At 40.3% G+C, this 23,914-nt stretch overlaps 1 protein-coding gene across 1 annotated transcript in view; it reads right to left on the minus strand.

The window, feature by feature from the left end:
- Window positions 1–23,914, minus strand: part of LOC136863714 (uncharacterized) — a 252,551-nt gene that overhangs the window by 11,114 nt on the left and 217,523 nt on the right. Inside the window, exons 13-14 of the mRNA XM_068226054.1 lie at window positions 20,007–20,201; window positions 1,946–2,077 (exon numbers count right to left, since the gene is read on the minus strand). Of these exons, the coding sequence (XP_068082155.1) occupies window positions 1,946–2,077; window positions 20,007–20,201 (327 nt within the window). The remainder of the gene's footprint in view (window positions 1–1,945; window positions 2,078–20,006; window positions 20,202–23,914) is intronic.

Raw genomic sequence — 23,914 nt, forward strand, 5'->3', positions numbered from 1 at the left:
TCCATTTTACTCAACAATATGACAGAGAAACAGATCTCTGGGTGATCCATAGCTTTGATTTAATTAATTTTGTACGGTTAACACCGGATGTGAAACAGAGATCTTTTACATGCAGACATCGTACGATACGGAGATACGAATGATATACTTCCGTCCTTCAAAAATACGACTACCTCTGCCTGGTTTGAACTCTGATCTTGGGATCTGGAAGCCGACACTCTACAACAGCCCAGCAGAGGGAGCTATCAGTAAAACCTAATAATAATGCTGTTGGTTTGCGTTCCACTAACTACTTTTATAGTTTTTGGAGAGGCCAAGGTGTCAGAATTTTGATACGTAGAAATTCTGTTACGGGTCAGTAAATCTACCGACACGAGGCTGGAGTATTTGAGAACCTTAAAATATAACAGAACTGAATCAGAATCAAACCCGCCAACTAGAGCTTGAAGACCAGCGCTCTACAGCCTGACCCACTTAACCTGGCTAATGAAATGAAATGTCGTATGGCTTTTAGTGCCGGGATATCCCAGGACGGGTTCGGCTCGCCAGGTGCAGGTCTTTCTATTTGACTTCCGTAGGCGACCTGCGCGTCATGATGAGGATGAAATGATTATGAAGACAACACATACACCCAGGCCCCGTGCCATTGGATTTAACTAATTAAGGTTAAAATCCCCAACCCGGCCGGGAATCGAACCCGGGACCCTCTGAACCGAAGGCCAGTACGCTGACCGTTCAGCCAACGAGTCGGACTAACCTGGCTAATAAATATATGGTTAACTAGATGAATACAAATAGTAAATAAACTATAAGAATTCAATGAATAATTAAAGTGAAAAACGTGTTTTGTTCGACGGAACACTTCTGCCTTCATAACTAAATGGTTTAGGGACGATCTTCTACCGGACTGAAAGCTACCTCGTTCACAGATACAATGATCGAATCCCAGCGCTAACGCTGACTATTATGTGTGTGGTCCACTCCTCTCAGGTAGCAAATGCTGAGAGAGTTCCATTCTGGGTTACCTATTATAGTCCTGAGTACAATTACATGCACTACCACCAAATATCTGGCAATAAAACAGGTTGTCGTACAGTGTCTACTAGTGATATGATAATCGAATAAAATAAAGAAATGAGTTTCAAATACCATTCAGTCGTATCGCATAGAATATTCGAATGCGTTATGAAACAATTTTTCGGTTTAAATGTTTCGAATGGATAATCGATTGAAATAAGGGAATAGATGACCTCTGATGAAAAATAGAAATACGCCCTTTTTTTCAAACGTATCTCGAAATTTTGAAACGAAATGAGTGAATTATCTGTCTTAATAACATCACTTTTCATTCCATTATTTCGAAAGTATTCTATATTCAATTGTCTCATTCATTCGATTCAGTTCCCAATGAATAATCGAAAAAATTATGGAATGGAAAATGCACTAGTCGATTGCCTCATTGATTCTAATGGAGTTTCGAATGAATAATCGAAAAAAACCGGATGGGTAATATAATCGAATAATGGAATAAGTGATTATTTTGTATTCGATTATCCCATGACTAGTGTGTACTCACACCGAGTAAGTTGGCTACGCAGTACGGGCCGCGATGCTTCAAACTTAGGTCTACATTCGGGAGATAGTGTGTTCAAAACCAACCATCCGCAGTTCCGAAGATGGTTTTCCATTTTTTCTTACTCTCACACCAGGTAAATACTGTGGCTATACCTTAATTAAAACCATGATTGCTCCCTTCCCAGTTCTAAACCTATCCTGTCCCAGCGTTGGTGCGATGTTAATAAAGGAGTGCTTGAGCATGCACTAGAGTTGCTACAGAGCAAATTAATATGATCTTGTTAAATGTCATTGAACTCAGAGTCTCAGGAAATGGTAACCGAAGCAAAATACTTCAGAAATATTGGTGCACGGAAACACGCCTACTCACCTGAGCAAGAGCAGCATAGGCAAAGGAGAACAACTGCTGCAGTCTGCACAACCTTCATGGTCTTCAGCACTTGTGACACAGTCATGTGGAGAGCCTCACCAGTATGATCGTAATCTACTTCTTGCTGATAATCTTATCTACATTTATCAACTGCACATATATAAAGCACTTGATGAAGTTAAGTTTACGAATCTTTGAAATCATTCACGTCAGAAATACGAACACTTTACAACAAGAAGATTAGAGTTATTAATCTTCGGTGAAAAAATGAAATGGCGTATGGCTTTTAGTGCCGGGAGTGTCCGAGGGCAAGTTCGGCTCGCCAGATGCAGGTCTTTTGATTTGAGCCCGTAGGTGACCTGCGCGTCTTGATCAATATGAAATAATGATGAAGAGGACACATAAATCCAGCCCCCGTGCCAGCGGAATTAACCAATTATGGTTAAAATTCCCGACCCCGCTGGGACTCGAAACCGGGACCCCTGTGACAAAAGGCCAGCACGCTAACCATTTAGCCATGGAGCCGGACATTGGTCTTTGGTGTTCACATAGTAATTGAGGCGTGTTTTACAGGTCAACAACATAGAACAAACAAATAAGATAAAAATGAGGTTACATGAGCTGCTGCAGCTACCACCTATTAAGTATCATTTGTCGTAACCATTTTGTTCAAAAGGAGCCATAGTCCTCTGTTAGTCATTATTGAAGTTTCCTCATGTTCACAAAAAACGTAACAATGCTTTTAGAGTACACCGTGGAAATTCCAAGACTTGGAAGAAGTACTTATGGAATATGGAATAATACTAATAATAATCTATCAACACGATATTAAATTTTGCATTACGTTTTGCAATTTTTATCTCCATTTCACTACAATAATAATTATATTTTTTATTTATCCTGGCAATATTAGGGATATGCTCCCTATCTTACACAACCAGTCCCAACCTAAACACAGTTAATATTAACTATAACTACTATTAAATTTTGAAAGTAATAATGATAACAATAAGATGAAGAAAGGAAATATATTAACAGTAATAAAAGTAATAGTATTAATAAAATAATCAAACCTGGGGATATTAAAATAGAATCCCACCGGGCGAGTTGGCATGCGGTTAGGGGCGCGTAGCTGTGATCTTGCATCCGGGAGATAATGTGTTCGAACCCCGAGATAGTAGGTTTGAACCCCACTGTCGGGAACCCTGAAGATGGTTTTCCATGATTTCCATTCTTCACACCAGACCTTACCTTAAGGCCACGGCCGCTTCCTTACCACTCCCAGGTCTTTCCTATCCCATCGTCGCCATAAGACCTAACTGTGCCGGTACGACGTAAAGAAAATTGTATAAAAAAGGGAATCACACCATATACCATATACAAAACACGAATTGTACATACATAACAAACATATGATTTTTTAAATCAGATTTTCAGGTCACAGGTTGTTACGCGCGAGTAGGCATGTGATACGGTGGTACACTAATAACTCCTGTAGTTTCCATGATACTGAATTAAAACGTGCAAACTTGCATGCACTGTGTCATGCAAGTACCGTATGTCAATTTGTGGGATCAAGTTCCACGTCCGTTGCACTTAGTCCGTCAAATCAGCAGAGGTCAATGCTGGTATTGGATAATGCTAAATTTGTCGTACCATAATATCCCATACGTGCTCAATGGGCGAGAGATCCGCTGATCACGCAGACCAAGGAACTGGTTGACACACTCCAGAGCACTTTGGGTAACAGCAGCGGTATTAGGACGGGCGTTATCCAGTTGGAAACTCCCCTTTAAATACCGCGAATGGTTGGTACCGCAATCTGTTCAATCACCGGTCTGCCGTACAAATCCGTTGTCAAGCTTCTTGGAATAGTGACGAAAGTTCTTCAGCTATCAAAGGAAATCACTCTCTAGACCATCCTGGTGTAGATCCAGTGTGTCGACTCCGCAGAGAACTTTGTTCCAAGCGCCGACCTGGCGTTTCCCTTACCAAACTGCGGCCATCACTGGCAACAAGGCAGAAATGGTTCTCATCTAAGAACACAACAGATCTCTACTCCGCCATCCAATGTGCTCTGGCTTGACACCACTTAAGTCGCAGATGGCAGTGATTCGGAGTTAATGGCATGGACGCTACAGGACGTCTGGCTCGGAGCTGTCCCTAAAGTAATCCATTTGTTACAGTTTTCTGTGTTAATCGGCGGTTCTAATGGCTGCTGCAGATGCAGTACGATCGACTACAGCCATGCAGCGAATACGGCAGTCTTTCCTCCCCGTAGTTGTCCGTGTGTGGCCGGACCCTGGTCTTCATGGGATAGTGCCTTCCCGTGACCATTGTTGCCAATACCGATGCAATGTGGATACCTCCCTTTCAAGTCTTACTGCAATATCACGGAAAAAATTACCACCTTATCGTAGCCCTTATATACTGCACCGTTCCTGTCCTCGAAATATGCCAGTTTCAGCGATAAGAGCGCGTGGTAACCGTTCGTAGAATGTATGGGCGAAGCAAAGAGAACTAACCTTCCGATGAGGTAAACACTATTGGTATATAGACAGGATCACGGGTACATAACTACGTGAATAAGAGATAGAAATACGGAAAAATGGATTTGTTAACAAAAGGCATTAATATATTCACACTACGTAAATGACAATATCACAAAAATAAACACAACGAAGCCAAATGGCCAAGAAAGACAACAAAAATATGCCGCGCACATTATGTATTACATTTACATTAGACAAAATTACAAAAGCGGGTCACGGACTGAATTAAATAGAACACTTGACTATGGAGTGACTTGGGATGGTTACATTACGAAACGGGACGACGCAAACTTCATTCTCTATGTCCTAATCCCATACGGACTCGCTCGTGAATACGCCTTTCAATACCTGCGGTAGTAAGTTAATCACACTAGTATTTGATCCATTATTTACATATACACAACATTAATAAGTGAAATAAATCATTAATCAAGGCTAGTCCAATGCTTCTCTAACTTATCTCTAATACAGACTCGAAAGTACGGCCCGTCCATACGCAAATTGAATAGCACAGAAGCTAACAACCAATCTTTAGCTTTCGAGCTAATTAGGAACAAAATTACACAACGCAGATGACGTTGACACACACATCAAAAATAAATAAAATACAAACACCAGACACATAAATCGAACACTGAAACAGCATAAAAGACTAGGATAACGTCTGAAATAAAAACACATGCAAATAAGATGACTCGTATGGGAACCTGTAATAAAACACATAAATAGATACACTTCTTATCATGGTTTATTGGGATCACACTAATAAAATATATGCGCTGTGTTGTGTCTCCAATTAACACATGGTGGCGTGTCGCCAACGCCCCTCTCCTTGTGCTCGGAACAGCTGTGACCTAGTAAAACGTCTCCCTGGTTGATAATGGAACGCAGGGTATACAGACCCGAGCGAACTAAACACTGCGGACGGCCTTCACATTAACACGGAACTAGCCGGTTCATTCAACTACACTCGACAGATGGCTCACGTAACAATGCTGTACTTTCATTTCTTGAGACCAGCGTCCCTTCCCATATCTTCGCAGTTAAACCACTGCTAGCATTTCATAAAATAATCCGTGGTCAATATTCTCTATAACACTCAGCTTCACATCGACAAGGCCTCTCTTTCATTTGGATATGCGCAGCATCATTTATAACTCTAAGGCAAATTCATGCCATTCACTTGGCAGTACTCGGATTCATATCTCCCCTCTCGTCTTAAATATGGGCACATCTAGCCTCCTTTAAATAACGCAGTCTTCCATTGTTCCCTTTTAATTATTTATATCTGTATCCAGGCTCCTCGAGCCTTCGTCTAACCAACCCTGCGATTCGGAACCTCCTTATAACTTTGTGCACATCTGGCTTCATAAATATCAGATACGTAGTTCGTTCTCCCCGTATAATCTGCCTTCATTGCATAACAATAAGACACTAACTAGGCAACGTCGATTGTCTCCTTGGCCTCTGCTTCGTAATTACGCCTCAAAAGCCCATGCATTACAAAAAACATCCGCACTACTGCTATGAACGTAGAATCCCATACAGTACGAATACTAATGGCGCGCAGTCTATAAAAACAATGACGATGTCTCTCATTTCTTATCACACACAAATGGAATACACCGAAAAAGAAATATACACACTCCTATATCTACCATAATAATCCCTTATTCCCTTCTAACTATCTTAAAATAAAGAAAAGATAAACTCGAACATGTAGACAGCTCTGGACAACATTTACTTTACGTGAAATAAGACTCAAATCAGTGCCAACTGGCTGACATTTATCATTAAATCCTTTTATTTACAAATGATATTTACCAGCGTGAAACTACTACCCCAGGCATGTTTAATATTTGGACATAAAGAACTTAGCTTGTGTCGATCTCACCATTCGTGGCGCTCACATGGCCACAATCGTCTCAAGGTATAGGCCATGACCATGACAGATTCCAAGATGCTAGTAGTCACTCCATCGATTCTCGGTGATGTCTCCATTGTCCTGGGTATGTTGAACTCCTACAATACAGATGATGTTAGATATCTTCTCTTCACCGCTAGTAGTACACGTGTGCAAAGATTCCACCCTTAGTGCGTGGCCGTCAATTTGCTATAGCCTGTGTACGAATTTTAGTTCGATTCGCGCACCATTAAATTAAGGACTTAACGTCCTGGCACAATCAGTTCTTGTCGCGGAAATATAGCGATATGCATACGGATATCACGCGACCACGTAACGCGAACCGATACAGTTTACAGAAATTCACTGAAGTAAATTAGTCTGCGGGGTTTTATGCGTTAATAATTGATACCATTCATACCGTCTTTAAAAGGGTTAGATATCTTTCGCCCAACCCGCAGCTTAGCGTTATCTTAATAATCGACATGGGTAGAGGTTACTACCTTAATTCGATTACACTGATATCACTCCAGAATCGGAATAGTTTACAAAGCACAGACATCATGCAAAAAATCACGGTCACAAATAAATAAACAAATAAATACTTTCGCGAATATAGCAACTGGCTTAGTTCAAATATCACCAGAATAAAGCGTCGTTAGCAAAATACAATCTCGGTGAGCGAACAAGTAACATCGACGAACAGCACAGAAATGACCAAGCTCTCCCCTCTCCTCGTTCTTATAAAGACCCACTCACTTCCATTTGAAACCGAGGAGTCCCCTTTAGTGAATAGGGTGTCGGTTCAACCGCCGCTGGAGTTTAAACAGCAAGCCGTTTAGAGTGCGAAATCTTTATACAACTTTAAGTAATCAACATTTACACATATAGTCATTGGTAAAATCACGTCTGTCACTCTGGACATATCAGAACTGTGGAATATTGGCGTGATGACGGATTCCCCTCGTAATATCTTGCCGGTTCAGTCCTGCAATTTACAAGTTGGTTGTCCTGATATCGTTGTTCGGTGGCTCCCAGGCACCTTATACTCCTCTTACTAGCTTGTGATTGGCTGAGTTCGAACTCACGGAACAAAGAGCGATGCAGCGGCTCTCCACAGCGACTTCGTTCAAATTTGAAAGAATCGTTTTTAGAAGCTAGGTACCGGCTAGTCTCTTACATTAGCGCGGCCCAGTATTCAACCGTCTTCTAACTGACTCCCCGCCGGGCTGAGTGGCTCAGACGGATGAGGCGCTGGCCTTCTGACCCCAACGTGGCAGGTTCGATGCTGGCTCAGTCCGGTGGTATTTGAAGGTGCTGAAATACGCCAGCCTCGTGTCGGTAGATTTACTGGCACGTAAAATAACTCCTGCGGGACTAAATTCCATCACCTCGGCGTCTCCGAAAAACGTAAAAGAGTAGTTAGTGGGACGTAAAGCAAATAGCATTATTATTAACTGACTCCCTCACAATGCTACGTTATGAAAAAAGCCCACGGTGTTATGCAATATTAAAATTATATACCTGAAGCATATAACGTTATGTCTCAATACGGCCTCGTTCAAACTCAGTAAGCTGCTGATACTGTCTTCTTCGTATCCTTAATTGCATGCTTGACTCACTAGTACCTCACAACGTCAACACCGGACGATGACTAATGGGCTACTCAGGAAATGTACAGCGCATATTTAAAGCAAACTTGCTTTACAAGGTCATAGTTGCGCTACTAGCACAACTCATCCACTAGCGCGCAAATTTTAATAGGTGTCATCTTTCAGAAGTGTGAACACGTCTCCCGAATTTCGTTTAACTAGGAAAGCTCCTTCTTGATTTTGGTATTAATTTTCCACCAGTGTATTAAGAACATATTGCCGGCGGCTGGTGTTGTAGGAACTGATCCATTGAAATGCACTCGAGGAGAAATTTAAACTCTTTAGTTTGGATATAAGTATGTCTCTGTCAACAGTGTCGAAAGCTTTACCAAAGTCCAATAATGCCAGATCCGTCACTTGCTTGTTGTCCACAGCTTGACTAATGTCATCACTCATCAGTCAAGTGTGTTATCGCACTGCTAGTACAGTTTTGGTCTAAAGCCGGACTGATGGATATCGAAGAGATTGTGTTGAGTAAGATAGTTGGTAAACTACTTGTGAACCATGAATTCTAAAACTTTTGACAGTAGACATAAGATGCTAATCGGTCGATAGGCACCGACTTATTTTGCCGATCTTATTTCCGAAAGCGGACGAATAGTGGTAATTTTCCGTATCTCTGAATAATTCTCCTGTTGGAGTGAGTAATTAAATATATTCACCAATGTATAAACGATGTGATGGACAATTTCCATTAGCATTTCCTGGCATATATTATCTGCGTTCCTAGCTTTGGTCTTGATGCGTGTTATTGAGCCCATCACTTCTTGCGGTGTGATATGGCTGAAGTAAAATGTATCCCTGTGTGGAGATGGCGTATTATAAAATGAATTAAATATTTTCTTATTCACGACTGGATTAATTCACGTAGTCCACGAAGTGGTAATTCAATTAATCTACGCTAACACTAATTTCTTCGTTAGATTTCTGGTTATTGATGCCAAAATATTTCATAGATTTCCACATCGTCGCAGATCGTACGCCAGTTTTAATCAAATTAATTGCATACCCCTGTAATAATCATGGTCGCCACGACATTTACATAATTTGATTGCCCACCCGAATTAATTGTATATATATGTATCATGTATCATATGTAATTTTATTCATTATTACCGTCCATCATCATCATTTATGTAATTGTACGTAAGAACGAGAAATAATTTTTAATTGTAATATATTAGAATATTCCGTAGTAATATGAAGACAGGTCTTGCGCTAACAGGCTACTTGGTGTCTCGCAATAGTCCAGGAAGGTTAATTTTGGAAGGTTCTTGGAAACGTACGCAACAGCAAGAGGAAGATACATAATTTCGTTGTTGGGACGCTAAATCACCCCATATCACGTGCTCCTATCAGGAGGGCTTTTTCTGCCAAGGACAGACACTTCATCTATATATCGACAGGGTGGTGACGTATATCGGCTCTCATTGGAACGAGATGTCATGTGACATCAAGGGAGGAAGTGGGAATATGAAGAGGATTTATATCGATCTACACGGCGTGGTGAAGATCATTCTGGATTCTGCATTCTGCATCCAGCTTTTTTGAGTCTCCATTCTCAGGTAGTCCACGGGCTTTTAGGGAGTCACTCTGCTATCTGAGTGCATCGCTTACGGTGTGCTTATACTCAACATTTCTTACCGGCTTTGTGAGACTTACTCAGATTATTTAGAAAGACAAGTTCATATCATATAGAAGGACTGGATGTTTCCGTTCTCTCTATTCAATTAATTCCGATGTGGAATTTCACATTGTAAGGCTGGTCCTATGTTTTTCGTACCCAGAAATAGGGAGTGATAGATTCAGGATGGAATCCATTCCATGAAGCAGATGACGAGGATGATGCTGTTGGAAGAGGGACGACAACTATCAACCACGGAGCAGACGACGAAATGATCAACCTCCGGTGAGCATTAGTAAGCCCTGTTATCGCAAGTCCGCGCGTGTAGTACTGAATTGTAATCTCAGTCAGTAATTTTTAATTTTGGAAAAAAAACTCGCTTTTACGTAATTTCATCTTTTTTGGAATAAAACCTTTTTCTTTGTACATCGTTAAATAATTTACATTTTTGTAGGTTCCCTATGTTTTTCCACATGGTATTTAATGGTTAGTATCCTTATACCTCACGACCGAGATAGTCTCATACAATTAAGTTTAGTACTTTTTATATCTAAATTCGGTTTAAAATTACATTTAATTTCAAAGTCTGGCGTCCAGCGTGCAATTGTTGTTAATTATCTATATCGGGCGTTTGATTCGTTACCCCCTAGCCTAGGGCTTCGAATTTTAGAGGTCGTTTTAGTACTAGTATTTTATGTCTGGTCGTTCATTTCCGTTGGGTAGTGTTTGTATCGACTAAAAACATTGTCTCGTTTAGCCATTAATTTTCAGATTTAGTCGTCTACCACGGTTTAGGACCTCTGCAGCCCTCTTCTGACGGCACAGGATTGTGTCGATTGCAGAGTCCCGTAACTAGGCCATTAAATACCTACTAAAATAATTTCCCCTTCATTATTTGCGCGATTCATTTCCATCCACGGCACGGAAAGCGCACCTTCTCTTAATTTTATATTTTGATTGACTTTTTCTTTTAGTTATATAAGGATCAGCAAATTTTTAAAATTTATCTACGCCAGATCGTCTGAGGTCCCTGAATGATACGTTTGTCTTAGGTTTCGGATTTTATAAGTGGTACGACAGGTAGATTATGTCATGTCCAGATAGTCCCAGGGCTGATGGTTGTTCATGTAGCAGTACTTTTCCTGAATGGTGTGTTATTAGTTGAAGAGGAGTGTGACTGCCATTAGTGTGGTATGTTGGTCCGAGGGGGTAAAATTGTCATGGTACATCCTTCACGAGTATTACGGAATTGTCAAGTAGACGCTGCAATACTGTCCAATAAATTCATATTAAAGTCTCCCATTATAATAACGTGTTTATAGTCTCGCAGAAGGTTTAGTATTTCTGTCTGATGGTTGGCCAAATACCTTTTTTTCCAACGTCGTTTAAACTACACCCAGCAGGCATTTAGCTCTTGATGGTTACCCCACACACAAAAACTCCGGCTTGCGTTCATACTGTAAATGGGAAAGGCAACATAAGCCGCCAGGCTCTTACCACCTTTTCTCTGGCGGTCATTTCATAGAAGGACGTACCCGCCCTTGTCAAAAGCTGACCTGGAACACTTGCTGGTCAACTACGTCTCGAACATAAGAATTGTATGAACTGGAGCGAAGAAAACAGGCTATGCATTTCATCCATGCGCGTTTGGGACAGCAATGACTGCACATTACAGTGAAAAACGTTAAGTGTTCTTGGAAATTGTGCCTTTAAAATAGGGAACATGCATGATCCGGAGTTTTAATTAAAAACATGCTAATCTGATTCAAAATTTCATGCAGAATTAAAAAATGTGATCAGAATGTACAAATAATAACTCCAAACATGATAAAAATCTACGAAAATGTCACGTCACGCAAGTACGCGATCTCATTGGTCTGACGTCATCGTACAGGTTGACTGAATTAGCAGACGAAATAACACATAATGTGCTGTGAGAAGCAGGATACACTTCGCGTATTTCTACTTTACATTAGTGTCTAGTATGGTTAAATTCGAGGTCTATACATTGGATAATAATCTGAGTGGTATATTTTAGACTTAAAATGAATCCTGCGCAGACAGTGAGGCAGAAAACTTATAAATGGTGTAGAGTTCCGATGTGCAATAGCACATCGCATATCGTACCAAATAAATTGTTTATAAATGTTCCAAAGACGATAAAACTAGGGAGAAATGGATTTTGGCGAGCCGGAGAAATGCGGGTGATATATCGGAAAAGTCTACAGTTTTTTTTTTTTTTTTTTTTAAGATTTTAACGTAAGATGAATATGTTTGAATTTTCAAATCACTTTTCAATGTCAGCTGTTCTAGTGGTAAAACTTTAAATTTTAATGTATGATGCTTTATTTAAATGCTTCAATTACATCTTGGAATATGAAAGTAATAAACAGTGCATTAAATAATGCTGATTATTATTCTCCAAACCTAACCTATGTTTTGGGTGATCCATGTCAAGATAATAAATCAAAGGGGTTATGAACCATTTTGACAGCTCTAATTCTACCAATATATCTTGGCATGGGACAGTTATGTATGTCTTTATTGAAGAGCTTAATTGGTAAAGAAATTTAGGCTATATCTAAATACTCTACAATGTAACAAAGAATAGGCGTGTACATCATGAAAGGAAACAACGTGAATTTAACAAATGCATAACTCTCCACAAAACCAATGCTTGTCTGTTGGGGTCTTATAAGTTAACAATGCTCAATTATAATAATTATCATAATATTAATGAAATAAATAACATAATTGCACACAGGTGAAAATAGTGATGTAGGTATTTAAAATATTATCCAACTTCACCTAAGTTTTAGGTTATACAAGCCAAGTCAATAAACCGAAGGGTAAAAATACTGCGCGAGTTGGCCGTGCGGTTAGGAGCGCGCAGCTGTGAGCTCGCATCCGGAAGATAGTGGGTTTTGAACCCAACTGCCGGCCTGAAGGTGGTTTTCCGTGGTTTCCCATTTTTACACCAGGCAAATACTGAGGCTGTACCTAAGGCCACGGCCGCTTTGTTCCCATTCCTAGGCCTTTCCTGTCCCATCGTCGCCATAAGACCTATATGTGACGGTGTGACGTAAAGCAAACAGCAAAAAAAAAAAAAAAGAAAGAAAAAGTCACAGCACCCAAAGACATTCCTGTATTGAGCGACTAAAATGTCACCAGAACACTTTTCTTTCTTGATATGCGCAGCTTGTTAAAAGCCAAATGTAATTAATGTTATTGGTTTCACGCCCCCCTAACTACTTCTACGATTTTCGGAGACGCCGATGTGCAGGAATTTAGTCCTGCAGGAGTTCTTTTACGTACCAGTAAATCTACCGACACGAGGCTGACGTATTTGAGCACCTTCAACTACCACTGGACTGAAGCAGGATCGAACCTGCCAAGTTGGGGTCAGAAGGCCAGCACCTCAACAGTCTGAACCACTCAGCCCGACTTGTGAAAACTAGATGAAGTCATATTTATCTTTATCATCTTTAACTTTTTCCCTCCACAAAGATATTTAATTCTCTTTCATGGGCCCCGGAAGTGGGTAGGCCAGTTGTCCCAACCATAAATATATATTTTTTGGGGAATAATAGATTATAGCCCTATAGTACTATGATCTTTCTTTCTTTCTTTCTTTCTTTCTTTCTTTCTTTCTTAATCAGTTTATCCTTCAGGGTTGGTTTTCTCTCGGACTCAGCGAGGGATTTCACCTCTACCACTTCAAGGGCAGTGTCCTGGATCGTGAGACTTTGAGTATGGTGATGAAACTGGTGAGGAGGGCCATTACCTCGCCCAGGCGGCCTCACCTGTTATGCTCAACAGGGGCCTTGTTGGAGGATGGGAGGATCGGAAGGGATAGACAAGGAAGAGGGAAGGAAACGGCCGTGGCCTTAGGTGCCTGGAGGAGAAGTAGTAAAATACGAAAAACCACTTCGAGGATGGCTGAGGTGGGATTCGAAACCCTTCTACTCAGTTGACCTCCCGAGGCTGAGTAGACCCCGTTCCAGTCCTCGTACTATTTGTTTTCAACTTTCATGGCAGAGTCGAGAATCGAAACCGGGCCTCCGGGAGTGGCACACATTAACCACTACACCACAGAAGCGGACTAGTACTATAATGCTACCTATATGTTTATGTTAGTGCTGAAATCCGATTTCTTACTTTACTAATGCTGAAAGCCCGAAAATGTAATGTTATTCTTTAATATGGGAATCAGTCTAGAAGGAAATTTTGAAAGTGATGTTATTTCTATCCAGGTTTGTTGTTATCCTAATACTATGGGTTATAGTACATTGCACGTACATAAAAGACGCCACTTACAAACTTGCTTGTTATCCGCGAATTTCTGCGGCCACAAAAGTCACATTTTTCAAGAATGATGACATCTACACATGGTAGATTGTCTGACTGTGCTGTTTTGAACCTTTCTTCTGTCATTTCGAAGTTATTCGCGATCATGAATAATAAACAATCGGCTTTTAGCAACGGCTGATGCACAACGGCTGGTAGAGCTCCATGCGGTACTGGATCGTGACGTCACAGCGCGCCGCTTACGTCAGAGGCCGTTTCACTCGCCTTGCGGAAAGGCACTATTAAATATTTTTTTAATGGTAGAAAACAAGGCAACATACCACAATGCAATACGTTTACGTACTATTTCATTGGTGTACTTTTCAAAACAAATATTTTTGAAAATGATGCATGTTCCCAATTGTAGCGGCTGAGAATGGGGCTGGTCTTATTTCAGCAGCTGTGTGTGGAGAGGGCTGCTAACGGGACACACCGGGCGAGTTGGTCGTGCGGTTAGGGGCGCGCAGCTGTGAGCTTGCATCAGGGAGGGACTAGGTTCGAACCCCCTCTGTCGGCACACCTGCAGGTTGTTTCCCATTTTCGCACCAGGCAAATGCTGGGGCTGTACCTTAGTTAAGGCCACGGCCGCTTCATTCCCACGCCTAGGCCTTTCCTATCCCATCGTCGCCGTAAGACCTATCTATGTCTATTCGACATCAAGCAAATTGTATCAAAAAAGAGCTAACGGAACAGGGGTTGGGTAAGGGGATGGAGGTAAATGAATGCGCTTAGGCCTACAGTCGTCAGAAGTAAGTCCATGGTGTGTGAAATGGTATGACAACTTTGGAATATAGGCGTAAATAGAGTACTAATAGACTGAAAGAGAATTAACGAGAGGGCTACGGATAAATATAATCTCAAGCTATATTAATTACTGTAGAAATAAAATGCAATGCGAGGGTGATAAAGTAACAGAACTCACTACTCTACAGGCAAATTATACTGGATATATTACACGAATTAGGGCCAGTTCTACCACCAACTGGTAAAGTAGCGCGTAACTTGCCCTCCGCGTAAAAGGATGTTTCCGTTCGACCCCTCCCAGGTAGCGCTATCGGCAGCATAAATCGTCGTTACCCGACGCGTAATTTATCGGCCACTTCGAGGGCCCGATAAGACTTTAACTGCCGGGCAAGTTTTGAGAGCTGAACTTTATTAGCTGTATTTCTGGTGACATACAACTCAAATTACCTTAGTATACTCAAAAAAAGCATTATACGGTAACAGTGATCGATATTGTATTGCAGGATTTTGAACATTAATGCTTCCTTTGAGTTGCAACGGTCACATCAGCCTCTCGCATTGATAGCGTAGGGGGGAACACGTTTTATTCGTCAAGCTTTCGCAAAGAAACTCTTAAAAGATAAAATCAAAACCTGTATGGAAATAATTTCAAATGGCATTTAATTTTCTACATTTTTCAGTTTTCAGACACCAAGTATAAGTTAGTGTATGTATCCGAAATACCCCAAGCTCTTATAGCGTAATGGCTAATGTGCTCACTTTATAATACGGGGTATACCGGCTCGAGTCTTCATTATGACGATTTATTTTACTTTTCATTATTAGCGTTGTATTAATCTGTATGCCTCTTTTCATACGTTCCTTTGGTAATAATATATTTCATTGAAATCATTAATCACAATATTATATCTACTAGGAAACTGCTTTATAAGTGTGCCACTAATAAAATGTGATGTTATGATTAATATAGCATATAGGACTGTCGCCCAGGTAGCAGATCCCCTATCAGTTGTTTACTTAGTCTTCTTGTAAATTATTTCGAAGAAATCGGAAACTATTCCATTACCGAATTCCTCTTCCTATGAATGGATATTTACCCCGATTAGTTCTTGAACAGTACCTTCCAACTTTATCTTCATAAAGGTAAACATTAGAATGAAATGTATTATCAATAAATGGAAGCATGTGGAATTAAATGAGGTCAAAGTGCTAGTTGCAAATAGAGCATCGTGGATATACTTAATCAATTCACAGAAGCCTGTAGATAGAATGCTCAAAGGCAATAAGTCCGTAAGGAAGACGTGGGTGTATATACGTATATGGAAGCGCGTAAAGAAGAGAGTTAAGAACAACGGCAGGGAACGAAAATAAATTATTAAATGTAAATTAGAAAAAACGGTGAAAACCTGCGTACCTTCTATTACGGAGCGAGTGGCTTGATCAGTCTAGTACGAGAATACTTTCCAAAAACGCTGCCTTACATGACAGGTTATAACTGGCGTAAGAAAATGTAATATCGAGATTTTAATCCCAATTAGGTATTGATTTTGAAGCTCATAGATTAAAATCACGAAAGCTTGACATAAATCGTTGTCCATAACTCTTAAGACTCCCCTTATTAGGCTTTTTGATGATAATCAACAGATGCAAGCACAGGAAAATAAGACAATCGAACTGAGCTTCATACATCTGACGATAGATAGCACCACACTCGAAAGCGAGAAGTCGCTGAAAATCAGTCTAGCCAACTCCGTATATCGGTATCTAGCTCCGGGTAGCTACCCAGCGCTTGCGCGGAGGTGGTTGCACGCAAGGCAAAATACCAGGTGATTTACACCCCCAGGTAGTTTACCTCCCGGGCAGCTGCCAGCCACTTTACCAGCAGATGGTAGAACCGGCTCTTAATCTAATATTTAACTAGAAGTTTCGAATTAGCAAATACAGTATTTGGGATAGTAAAAGAGGTTAAAAGAAGAGTGTTATGGGAGAGAAGAGGAATGGGAGAAGGATAGAGAGAAAGAGAGAGAGAGGAGAGAGAGAGAGAGAGAGAGAGAGAGAGAGAGAGAGAGAGCGAAAAAACGAGAATTAACTGCAGTATTTGGTGGCGGGACCTAGTGTTTACAATGCACTAAGTCTTCTGGTATAGGCTAGAGCAATTTTGTTACTTTTATTGATCTGTCTCTGTCTTACCCTTGGCTTTGACAATATGAAAGTGACTGAGGTATGAGGGATGCTAGTAATGCCATTCGTTATGCAGCCATTCCCTGATATAAATGGTGTGAAAATGTTGCTCATAGGGTCAGTTGGTGCATGCATTTCAGTGGGCTTAGCAGACTGGCATGTAATAGCAACTTCTGGCTCGCTGAGGAAAGCAACGGGAAACTACCTCACTCCTCATTTCCCTAGGACGCCTCTCCAGTGATGCCTAGGCCGTCTATGACAGCTGATGGTGGTGCTGTTGAGGATCCAACCAGCCTTAGGGCTGATGACTGAACATACATACAGGTTATATTTCTGCTACGAAAGCAAGGGACACAATAATTCGGTACTCACATTAAAAGCGAACGTGATCTTCTGTTCTGGGTATTGATGTTTGCAGATTACACCCTAGTAATATCACACATGCGATTGGTAATCTACCAACTTAATTACTATTTCGCAGTGATCCGCCCGACTGTTTCTCGGTCCATGAGCATTTATGGCTGCCTTCAATACTGACAGACGAGTCACAGACAAATCCTCCCGTATCGTCGTACTGCACGTGCTCCTTTCAGTGGGAGCTTCCGTATGAAAATCTGTCTAGAGTGGAAGGACGTGAACTTCACAATGATGGACCAAGGTTTTCCGGTCACCATCGGTCCTGCTCGATGGCTCCTATCAATATCAATTTTGCTCACGTTGTCCTCCAGTGTATTGCGCAGCTTCATCACTACAAAGGCGTCTGTGTTTTCTTCCTAACTATGATGAATTTCAATTTTGAAGATGGCACACATACCCAGTCCCCGAGTCAGAGAAATTAACTATGCGAGGTTAGTCCCCGACCCGGCCAAAAATCGGACACGGAACCGCTTGCACCGAAGGCCAACACTTTAACCATTTAGCAAGGGACCCTTCCTTTACGAAGTTTTCTTATAAGAGCAATGTATGAAATGTATGAAAAAAGTATCCCTTACAAAACTTTGTCAATATCTAACATTAACTATTTAAAGCGAAACTTGAAAATATCATCTACACATTTAAAAGAATTGTGACAGACTTGAAGAATGGAGAGTTAATGATAATATAAAGGAGTTAAAATATGTGAAGTGGTGCTCTTTTTGACTAAAAGTACCAATATACAAAAGAATATCTAGAATTTGAATACAAATCAATGAAATACAATATACTTTAGCTATAAGTGCCTAATTTTGCAAAATTCTGAATATTGTAAAAGTGATAAACAAATGGAAATTTTATGCAGTGCGTTTAAAATTCATTATAAGCGTAAATTTTACTTGAGTGAAATTCACATACAGGCCCAATACGTGAACAAGTATGAACTATTAAATAAAAAATGACACTGGAATGGCCTTTCCTCAATTTAAGTGATCGATGTTTAGTAAACATATAAATAACTAGCAGTTACCCGCGGCTTCGCTTGCGTGGATTTCCTAACTTGATAAAAGTAGTCGTTCCTCGCTACTGTACTAAGACATTATCTGAAAATCCCTAAAGTATAAAAACTCACCGAGAAGATGAGTTTCATTTACCCCCGGAAGTTCTTTGTTAACCACGTTTGTGGTATTGCCTTTTGGGGCTAAGATGTCCATGCGACATACAACTGCATACGTGAGAAACAGTCTTCTCTCACGTCGGAAAAGAGTTTCTTTACTTTTATTCAGATTTTTAGATATAAGTTTCCCCATAAAAATAATTCAACACCTTTATCAGCCTTTTCCCCAACCCACTCCACCTAAGTGGATTTTCAAAAAAAGTGCATCTTTCTTTATTTTTAAAGGAGATTCAAATGCCAATTTTCACGTCTGTAACATCTTCAGTTTTTGAGTATGGGTATCCTCATAAGAAGTAATGCAACTCTTTTTCACTTCCTTTCACCCTCGTGAAGTGCCTTTTCCAAAAACAAAAAGAAAATACATGTTCCTACTTCTTTAAAGGTCTTTCCAAATATCAAGTTTCACGTCTGTAACAGGTTATGTTCTTGACACATAAAGCAGATATGCCGGTATTCATTTTAAAAATTCGCCTTATTTCCAATTTTCTTCATCCCCTTAAGTGGATTTTCCGAAAACAAAAAGCACGAATTTCTTTATTTTTAAAGATCACAAATACCAATTTTCGCGCCTGTAAAATTTTTCGTGTTTTTTGAATATAAATATCATCATACAAATAATTCAACTAATTTTTCAATTCCTTCACCCCCCCCCCCCCCCACTTACGTGGATTTTCCGAAACAGAAGAATACGGGTTTCTTTATATTTAAAGGAGATTCCAAATGCCAATTTTCTCGTCTGCAACATCTTTAGTTTTTGAAATGTTACTATCCTCATACAAAGAATTCAACTAATTTTTCAACACTTCCGACCCCCACCGTTTAAGTGGATTTTCAAAAAAACAGATACGTATTTCTTTATATTTAGAGACGACTCTAAATACCAGTTTTCACGTCTGATAAGTCTTCAGTTTTTGAGATATTGGTATCCTAATGAACATAATTAAACTCCATTCTCAGTCCTTTTTACCCCCCCCCCCCACCTTAAATGTTTTTTTTTTCTGAAAACCAAAAATACTCTTTCTTTATTTTTACAAGAGATTATAAATACCAATTTTCACGTCTGTTTTGGGAGGTACTATAGATATGCTGATTTTAAAAATTATCCTCGTAATAATTCCACTTAAGTGCATTTTCCGAAGGCAAATTTTCTGTGTTTCTTTATTTTTACAGGAGATTCCAAATGCTTGTTTTCATTTATGTAACATGTTACGTTTCTGAGATATACTCTAGATATAGTCTTTTTAAAATTTCATCCCTTTCCTCACTCCTATTCACCCCATATTAATTGGATTTTCGAAACAGAAAGTGTTTCTTTATTTTTGAAGAAGATTCCAAACTCCAATTTTCATGTCTGTAACGTCTTCAGTTTTTGAGATATGAAGGGCACTAGGAAAATTTTGCAATGTGAGTGAACGGTTTAGACTTTTTCAAAATATTTTCCACTACACTCAATATACTTCTCTATACATCGAAACCAGTCACTGAACCAAATCTGCCACTTTTCTTCGGTTACATTTTCACACTCTTGGTCCCATGCTGCCAGAAGCTCCTCGCCGGATGCAAAACGGCGCCTGTTCAGCTTCATCTTCAATTCTGGGAAGAGTGCGAAGTCACATGGGGCAAGATCAGGACTGTACGGAGGGTGATCAAGCACAGTCAACCCTGATCTGGCAAGAAAATCCATTGTTACATTAGCACGATGTGCTGGAGCGTTATCGTGATGCAAGAGCCAAGTGTTGAGCCGTAACCTTGGACGGAGCTGGTTGAGAGCCTGGATGACCTGAGGCAGACAAGTCTCACTGTACCACTTCGCAGTAACTGTCCTTTGTGCTTCTAGCACAACCCGAGTCAGGATCCCCCGTTTAGTAAAGAAAATTGCAATCATCCTTTTCTTCACTGACCATGACATTCGCACAGTCACAGGAGTACTCTCATCTTCAAACAGCCACACCTTGTTCTGGGATTTTGTTGGGACATCGTAATAAGAAAGCCAAGTTTCGTCACCTGTAACGATACTATTGACGTTACGCGAAGTCCCATGTTCAAACTCTTTTAGCATTTTCGGCACCATTTCCCTCGATGTGGCCTTTGTTCCTCTGAAAGTGAATGGGGCACCCAAACGGAACAAACCTTTCTAACATGGAGATGGTCGTGTAGAACTGAATGAATATCTGGTGCAAGGATATGGAGGGTCTCTTCTACCTGCCGATATGTCAACCGCCTCTCTTGCTGCAACATTTTCCTCACGGCTTCAATGTTTTCGTCAGTCACTGATTCAGACGGTCGCCCAGAACGAGGATCGTCTTCAAACCCAAAATTTCCCCTCTGGAACTCTTTGTACCAGCGGGAAATTGTTGTCCGATGTGGTCAGTCTTTCCCCAGTACAGGAGTCATTTCATCCAAACACTGGTCAACAGTGTGATAGTACATATATCACACCCCCGAATTATATGTAGAAGGTAGATATATTATTGTCAGTATTCGATTTATTATTATTATTATTATTATTATTATTATTATTATTATTATTATTATTATTATTATTATCGGTATTTCATTTGTAGGTTTTGTCATTTATATTTATAAGCTGGAAGATATCCACATATGTAGGTATGAGTAATTTGTTTTGCATGAGTGGGAAAACATTGCTTTAATAACTCTGGTAATTTGAATGAGTCATATGGCTACCCCAGTGTCTGTTGTGATGTACTTGTGTCGGGAAATTCATGAGTCATGTATATATCCCAGCCTGATGAGATGAGCTTGTTGTTGTATTAGGAAAATTTGGTGACTCATGGAATATACCCCAGAGTTTGTTATTGTCTTGGGAGGAAGAAGTAGTTCAGGGCATGTCTTGACAAGAGGTTCACTCATGATTGGCTGGCAAGCACCAATCCAGACGTATCATCTGAGAGGAGGGGGATGTTGATGTCTATAAAGGTTGATCATACGGCGGCAACGAGGAAGATGGAAAAGTGATTGTAAAGGAACGAGAAGGAACTACTACAACTACAAGCAGTAACACTGTATGAAGGAACGACAACTGACGCACTGTACGGGAAGGAAGTGGTGCTGATACACGGTACTGGAGTGACACGGCTGCAATGGACTGGACTTCAAACGTTCGTGGAGCGTAGTCTTGTTATGTTCGTGGAAAGTGGATGATTGTGGAGAGTAGTTGCGCATTAAGTATTGTAGCACTTGTGGCGGCCTAGCATTATATGTTGATGAAAGCTATTTCAGACTTTCCATAATTTATGTTGAGGATCGACAGACGTGTGTATATATCTTTACAACAAGTGTTAAAATATGTGAACACAGTAGTACAAGGTACAGTATCTGTGTGATGTGATAACTGCCGATTATGAGAATCGGTAAGTCGAATTGATATAGAGACAGTGAAGGGTATTTATCTTCATACATGTACATTGTTCATCGGACTATCTACGAATGGTAACTTAGTTCTCGCTTTCGTTTTCCCACGATTTTCATTATTGTTGTTGTTGTTGTAAATATGGAGTCTTCCAGCAATATTTTATGTGTGTATTGTATGTATAATGTTGTATGTTGATGAGGTGCTCATGCACGGAATTTGTTCAGAATATAGTTAGCTATTTTAGAATCAGTGTTATTGATGAACCTAGGTGCAGTTCCTACCTAATTAGTCGTTTTCAGGAGGTTAGGTAAGGCCTGCAGCAGATGTACCAGTACGCAGCATTATGTACACGCCCTGGGATATAAAAGTTATCATGCTCTTATCTAAATTCGAGGGATCCATTATGGTGAACTCTGGCGCCCATACTACGGACATTTCGGTTAATTATGCTTATTAATTTTATTAAGTTTTTGAGTACTTTTATTTATATATTTTTATTCATGATTTTATTTATTATTATCAAAAAATAGTTACAACAGTTAATCCACGAGAAAAATTGTAGCGGATAATTACGCGATATTCACGTTTAGAAAACACTGACATCTTAACTTGCTTTCAATCCCACTGCTTGGTAACAACTGGTGTGAGGGTCGCCTTGCTGTCTTCTAGACCGGTTTTCACCCCTCCTTTCATCCCTCACCATAACAGGGGTGTCCAACCAACTGTTTTTGCGTATTACAAAACTTTCCTAGTGCCCTTTGTATAAGTATCCTCATAAAAGGTATTCATCCGCTTTTTCACCTGTTTTCACCCCTCTTAAGGGGATTTTTCCAAAACAAACAATACATGTTTCTTTATTTTTAAAGGAGATTCCAAATACCAATTTTAACGTCTGTAAACTTTCAAGTTTTTGAGATACAGATATACTCATTTAAATAATTCACCCCCATTTTCACCCCCTTGGCGACGGAGTATCGAAAAATCCTCCCATAGTAAGCACCTACATTCTAATGTAAATTTATCGCCAAAATTTCATTTCTATATGTCCAGTAGTTTTGACTCGGCGGTGATGAATCAGTCAGTCAGTCAGTCAGTCAGTCAGTCAGTCAGTCAGTCAGTCAGTCAGTCAGGACATGTTATTTTATATACTATCAAGATACCCGTGCTTCGCTACGGTTTTATATTGACAGTTATTTTTTTTTATTTTTACATTTTGTAAAATACACCCTCAGATCATACGTCAAACAGTTTTAGCGGGATAATTATTGCTTTACGTCGCACCGACACAGATAGGTCTTATGGCGACCATGGGATAGGCAAGGCCTAGGAGTAGGAAGGAAGCGGTCGTGGCCTTAATTAACGTATAGCCCCAGCATTTGCCTTGTGTGAAAATAGGAAACCACGAAAAACCATCTTCAGGTCTGCCGACAGTGGAGTTCGAACCCACTATCTCTCGGATGCAAACTCACAACTGCGCGCCTCTAACCGCTCGGCAACTCGCCCGGTTTTTCATGTTTCTCGCTGTCTCTTCTTTCTGCTGCTCCCTTCCCACACTGATCTGTCACTGTGTGTATTCCAAAATGTGTTTCTATCTATATTTATATTTTATAATATTATTAGTTATCCACACCGCATAAACACGCAATAGTGATTACATCCCTCTACATAGGGTTAGTGTCAGGAAGTGCATCCGGCCGTACAACAGGCCCAAATCCAAACTATATTGCCAATGGAAGACATAAAGATTATTCTACCGAGCCAAGTGGCTGCGCAGTTTGGGTCACGTAGCTATCAGCTTGTATTCGGGAGATGTGGGTTGGATGCTTGTTGTTTAAAGGGGCCTAACATCTAGGTCATCGGCCAATCCCCACTGCCGAGAGCCCTGAAGATGGTTTTCCATGTTTCCCATTTTCACACCAGGCTGTGCCTTAATTAAGGCCACGGTAACTTCCTTCTCACTCCTAGCCCTTTCCTATCCCATCGTCGCCATACGACCTAT

Source organism: Anabrus simplex, chromosome 2, assembly GCF_040414725.1.
Source record: "Anabrus simplex isolate iqAnaSimp1 chromosome 2, ASM4041472v1, whole genome shotgun sequence".
Taxonomy (NCBI): domain Eukaryota; kingdom Metazoa; phylum Arthropoda; class Insecta; order Orthoptera; family Tettigoniidae; genus Anabrus; species Anabrus simplex.